Source organism: Sinocyclocheilus anshuiensis, unplaced genomic scaffold, assembly GCF_001515605.1.
Source record: "Sinocyclocheilus anshuiensis isolate Anshui unplaced genomic scaffold, SAMN03320099.WGS_v1.1 scaffold1496, whole genome shotgun sequence".
Lineage (NCBI taxonomy): Eukaryota > Metazoa > Chordata > Actinopteri > Cypriniformes > Cyprinidae > Sinocyclocheilus > Sinocyclocheilus anshuiensis.
In genome coordinates this window covers 348,453-355,116 of record NW_015538031.1, presented here as the reverse complement: position 1 = coordinate 355,116, position 6,664 = coordinate 348,453, and the positions used below count along the sequence as shown (strand labels likewise).

Below are 6,664 nucleotides of genomic sequence, written 5' to 3'. Positions count from 1 at the left end.
CACACACACACCCACACACACACACACGCACACACACACTCAGGAGGAGCGTCTGGCAGATGAAAGTGAGCACAGAGATACAGTTACACCCAGAGTGTGATGTACCCATTACGGTCAATTTACAGAAACCTGGTTCACAGTGAACCCTCTCAGACTCATCGTGCCACAGCAGCTCTCAAATATCCCTTTCAAATTACACTATTTCAGCTCATTTGCTGAGCCACTGATGGGAGGGCCACTGGGTGGGGTTTTCAAGGTCCTTATGCCACCAGCCCTCCTGCTCGTCCCTCAGGACCCGCAAAGAGAGGCCATTTCTCATGCTTAAAAGGGGAAATGCATTTGGGGGCAGTGGGGTGGGGGGGAGGAGGTCGGCCTCCCTTCATCTTCCCTGCCGCTGAAAGAGGGATTAATGTGCAATGATGTCGCAGGGAGACCAGCATGAATTAGGGATGAGGAGCAGAGAGCATAGGCGACCCCCTGTGACTACAGAGGGATCATTTCTGAGAGCAAAAACATGTTGCAGCCTTATTGCATATACAGATTGTGTTCTCTGAGTATGACATTTACATATGTAACATGGAAAGTGCTGGCCAGCAGTCCAGAGGAAACAGTGTGCCCACTTACCCTGCTTTTACTCTCCCTCTCTCTCACCATGGTTTTCATCTGTGTATTAAGGCCGTGACACACCAAACCGACAACAACAAAGAAGTGGCGAAGAAAGCTGTGTCGCTGCCTCGCTTTGCGTTCTTCAGGTCTAAAACTTTGCACTGCAAAGACTTCTTCCAAGTAGCACATACGTTTTGCGCCTATATGTGAGAGAAAATAACTGTCTATATCTGCAAGTGGCAGTAGTCTATATTCGTTTATTAAAAAAAAGAAACAGAAACTAGGACTGCGAATTAACAAACTGTAAACAAAGAAGCACTTGCTTACCATTTTGAATATGAATCATGTTGATCACTTTCTTTATTCAAGATGCCCATGTTGTTATAAAAGTAAAAAAGTGTATAGACCTTAGTCAGGGGATGTCCATATTTTATTTTGGAGAGAAATTAATACAAGGCTGTAAGAGATAGAAGTACAGTGCGTTAAATAGATTGTACAGTTTTAAAATACCAATGATTCAGTTTTGAAAGCTCTAAATTGTGAAAATCATGTGATCTAGGACCTTTATACAGTGCATGCCATTGTAAAGACTAAGTTTATCCCTCACAGCCTCATTTTCATCCGTGTTAAATTCAAAATGGCATCTAAACCAAATTATGGCATCAATATGCTTAGTTATGATAACCTAAAATTAGTCATTTTAGTAATTGCTCGCTTTCATCACTTTCGCTTTTCTTCTTGTGCAGAGGTGAAGCTGAACAGCCAATCAGAGTGATCTGTTTCACCAACAGCCCAACACTGATTTAACTTGCTTAGTCGGCCCAAAAGCCATCAACGGGGTCCGACTGGTGCCGACGGTGGGGAACACCTTGAAAACTGAGCTGACAGACATTCTCAGACGCCCGACGATCGGCTCGGTGTGTCACACCCTTTAGAAACTTCCAATAGTCGCATCCTCTTTCTGTCTGTCCAGCCTGGTCTCATGTTTATACGTAGGTATTAATACGTAACATTTACAAGTACAAAACGTACACTTTTGTACGTTTTTATTAATGCTAAAACGTACAATTTAGACGTATTTCAACATTTAAAACATACAAATCGCTACTTATTTTTAGCTAAAAAACATAAAAATATTTACGTATCTTTCATATCATCAAGATATTCGTATTGCAGAAATGTTATTTATTTTAAGGTTTAAAGTGAAGTCGTGTTGAACATTATGTAGGCATATTCTTGGAAATGAGCTGGCAGCAGATATCACACAGAACAGAACGAAATGTTATCATTTCATATTAAGTAAACGAGTAAACAATTTAATAATGCAATTAAAAACAAGGTCATTGATATGACAACTAAAAACAACAATAATAATACAATTAATGCCGCGATTTCAATATTCATAAGGATTCATTTTTAGTTGTCGTCAATACGTCAGTTTTGTACGTTTTAGTGCCTGTAAAAACGTACGTAAATGTACGTTTTATAGAACCACATTTTACGTAATATACATACGAATTATCATGAGATCACGTTGGTCTGTTTTACAGAGACACCTTCATTACTTCCCCTTGTTTCAGTCCTCTCAAATCAATACCAACCGCAGACTTGTAACTTTTCCATTTCTCATTTTTTTATTCCTGTTGTCCTTCCTTTCTCAATCCCACTTCATCTGCACTCCACCTGAAATGTCATGTCAGCCCAAGAAGACATGGTCTCGCTCTCAGTCGGCAGCGCTTCATGTCTGGGACAGGATTGGTGACAGTGTCGGTGTAGGAGAGCGGTGCTCCATTCTCAGGGGCTTCCCTCTGAAAAGGGCTTCTCAGCCCAGATTACAGCAGCTCTGCTCCACACCTAGCATGTTCACTGTTATCTCCAGCTCAATACTTTGATCCCATCGAGAGTTAGTCTGGAGGCACCTACAGAGAAATAGGATGAGAGAGAATTCAATGAGACCATCGGAATCCGCCAAGATAGGAACAGTTTAAGAAACTCTGAGGAGTTTATATAATTATTTCATTTAGCTGTTTGAATCATGGCATGAAGTCTCTCTGTAAAAAATATAAACGCATTTGCAGTACCAAAAGGGTGAGTTAATAAAGTAAAATTTTTTTAGGTTTGTGATTCCAATTTGCGAAATTTGAAATATTCTTGCTGAGCAGACAGGGAGGGACAAGTTACATCTACTGGACACACAAAATGCTAAAATGACACTGTGTATAGACTGGCATTTGATACAATTGAGAGTAATTAACACAAGCATGCACACACACACACACACACAAAAGCTCATTGTTATGTTTTAGTTGTAAGGCTGTTTTATGTATTTGTTAATGTTTAAAGGCTATGTGTAATGTAATTTGTTAATACCTGTGTTTCAAATTCCTTTCATTCCTGTGAGCTAAAATGCTTAAAATGAAATGGTGGCAATAAATATTGTGAACAAGTCAACTGATTATCACAAATTTATTACATAAAACAATAATTTACACCGTTCATGGATAAGTAGTAGGTTTTATAAGTAATTTGATAAATGTGAAAATATTAAAAAGACACTCAAACAAAAATGTTTACTCCCAAGTCTCCCTTATCAGATACATGCATTTATTTGATTTAAAAAAAATGCACTAAAACACTAATATGAAATACTAAATTCACTATATGGGGACTCTCCATAGGCGTAATGGTTTTTATACTGTACAAACTGTATTTTCTTTTGCCCTACACCAACCCTACATCTAAACCTAACCCTCACAGGAAACTTTATGCATTTTTACATTCTCAAAAAAACTCATTCTGTATGATTTATAAGCTTCTGTACCCATGGGGACCTCAATTTAGTCCCCATGAGTTGGTGTGTATTCAGGTTTAAGTCCCCACCAGTATAGAAAAACATGTACACACACACACACATACATATATACACTGATATCAGACAAATTTGTCAAACAAGACTGGAATAATGGCTGACAATTCAGCTTTGCCATCACAGGAATAAATTACATTTTAAACCATATTAATCTATATATATATATATATATACACACACAGTGACTGACCAGAGTAATACTTACTTAACACCTGCAAAGTGCAGAGCAATTTTATTAAACAGTACTTCTGAGCCATTATTTCCATCATTACTCTATTTGTGTCTCAGCATGTGTACACCAAACTCCCCCTCAACCGAGAGAGCGAGACAGAGTCCCTCAGCACTCATGAGCTGCTTGAATGGGTTAAAACAGGAGGATGATGGAAGACATTCACTATCCGAAACATTCTGTGCAAGAAATAATAGGAGAAATAGAGTGACAGCGAGAATATAGCACAGATGGATGACATAAATCAGCCAGTTTTAATGACGTGTGAGAGAATTAGCCTGGACAATCTGTCTGGAGAGTCAATCATTTGATTTGAGCTAATGAAGTGGGTACATGTGTTTTGAGAAGCATCTAGTGTTTCTAAATTGCAGCTCATCTTACCTCTTATACAGAAAAAAAGAAAACACTGTGCCCAGCGAAAGTTCAGTTTCACAGTTAGCAGACCGTGAGAACCAGACAGTGCGACATAGCTGAGCTGAGAGGAAGCGCGTGTTATTTACAGGAATGAAAAAAGTACAGCATCAAAGTTTTGTGTCCGTGTTTTAACCATCCGCCCAGCTACCCTTTCTTCTCCTCTCTCTCTCTGTCTGTCGCTGTCCTTCTCTCTCAGAACTGATCGACGGCACCCCCACCCTGAAAATTAACCACGGCTCGGGTACATTGGTCCTGCAGTTGCCGGGCAACGTTTATGTAGCGGACAGACGGTGGCACAGACTGGACGTGAGGAGCAACAGCAAAGTAAGTGTTCACCGTTAGCAGGCGGCTGACTGCTGAGCCCAATCGAGCGGAGGCCTCTCTCTCCCTGCCAGCTTCCTTCAATAATACACCTCAGCACTTTTGCACAAGTCAAAGTCTTACTTATCTCTTCTGAATTCATCTTCACAGTCTGAAAGGGACAGTGGAGCTGTGGTCGCAGCTGTTAACCAGGGTTTACTTGATCCCAGACATTGTTTAGTGTGCTAATTTGTATTCAGTGTTGCCAGGGCTGTTTCAGATTCAGTGGCTTCTCGGTTGCTGCTAGGCTCTGTAGTAGCGCTGGCATGTAGTCTTGCTGTGGTGCAATTTGCCTTAGGGTCAGCCTGAAATTGCTTGAAATTATAATGCTTATTGTTCAATACAAACAGGATGCAACTGTCCTGCTGGGTGCGAAAGGAACATTGCAGGTTGGAGCTTTTAGCATCTTGACATGCTATGTGTTTATTATTACCACGCCTGAGGGTTTAGCCTCTGCAGAGAGTGGAGAAAGAGGCTGAAGTGTGTGGAAACACATCAGCTTTTTTTGTTTGTTGCTTCTTCCAGCATTGAAGATTTCAGAGAGAAAGAGGTCTTGACTTACGTGTCTGTATAAGCAGACAATTAAGGCTGGAATACGCAACATGGCTTTTGCCCAGATTTTCGCCCCGATTTACTGAAAGTCAGAACCAGTCTACAGATTTTGGGTCTGTCGTAGTTAACAGATTTCACAGAAAATCACGTAGTGTATGATGGGCACAGACTGCTTTTTTAGCTTCAGGATATCAAACGTTTGTTATTTTGAGCAGATGTTAGAATGCATATTGTTTTCATTTATAATGCATGGCGCACATTTCTGTGTGAGTTTGTTTTGTTCAGAATGACTTTAATGTCTGGTAGTGTCGTTGAGGTGCATTGATGGGATGGGAAATAAAAATGCTGTCATCATTTACTCACCCTCATGTCATTCCAAACCCATAAGACTTTTGTTCATCTTCAAAACACAAATAAAGAGATTTTTAATGAAACCTGAGATTTTTGTCCCTCCATTGGAAGTCCATTCCACCCAAACTTTATGCTTTAAAAAAATCATAAAGACATGGTAAAATTAATCCATATTAATCAAGCAGTTTAATCCAAAATTTAGGATTTTATTCACATATAAACATTGATCAACATACAGAACATGGTCAATGGTAACTCAACCGTTTTACTCACCCTCATGTCATTCCAAACCCATAAGACTTTTGTTCATCTTCAAAACACAAATAAAGAGATTTTTAATGAAACCTGAGATTTTTGTCCCTCCATTGGAAGTCCATTCCACCCAAACTTTATGCTTTAAAAAAATCATAAAGACATGGTAAAATTAATCCATATTAATCAAGCAATTTAATCCAAGTCTTCTGAAGAGACATGGTTGCTTTATATGATGAACAGATTTAATTTAGGATTTTATTCACATATAAACTTTGATCAACATACAGAACATGGTCAATGGTAACTCAACCGTATGTATGACAACAAACCTCAAAGCACATTTGAGTTTCAGAAGACTTGGGTTAGAAGTTTGGAACAATATGAGGATGAGTAAATCCTTCTCATTTTGAGTGAATTATCCTTGTATCCATGTTCTATGGTATGTCTGCATATGTCTGTCCGTGTATGTGTGTATAACAAGCCTCATCTTTGTATGGGGTCTCAGACCCAGGGACAAAGTTTGAAATATGTACCTAACGTTGAAGTATCTGGCTAATACTTAGGACATTTTTTTAAATGTTACGTTATTTATGTTTGCAATCTCAGAGACCCCAAAAACATGAATAAATCCAATACATTTTTACATTCTAATTATCCTTGTATCCATGTTCTATGGTATGTCTGCATATGTCTGTCCGTGTATGTGTGTATAACAAGCCTCATCTTTGTATGGGGTCTCAGACCCAGGGACAAAGTTTGAAATATGTACCTAACGTTGAAGTATCTGGCTAATACTTAGGACATTTTTTAAAATGTTACGTTATTTATGTTTGCAATCTCAGAGACCCCAAAAACATGAATAAATCCAATACATTTTTTACATTCTACATTTTGCAGTACACACTGTACCTCTTCTGCCAATTGATTTCTTTTATTCTATTTTTCAACAGTGTTTTTGCTGAAGTCAAATTTAACCCAAACAGAAGTAAAATTGCTACATTTTTGTGGTGATAAAAGTCCCCCCCCCC

At 38.9% G+C, this 6,664-nt stretch overlaps 1 protein-coding gene across 1 annotated transcript in view; it reads left to right on the top strand.

The window, feature by feature from the left end:
* Positions 1-6,664, top strand: part of LOC107680491 (neural-cadherin-like) — a 188,152-nt gene that overhangs the window by 149,575 nt on the left and 31,913 nt on the right. The window contains exon 22 of the mRNA XM_016476377.1: positions 4,315-4,442. Within this exon, the coding sequence (XP_016331863.1) occupies positions 4,315-4,442 (128 nt within the window). The remainder of the gene's footprint in view (positions 1-4,314; positions 4,443-6,664) is intronic.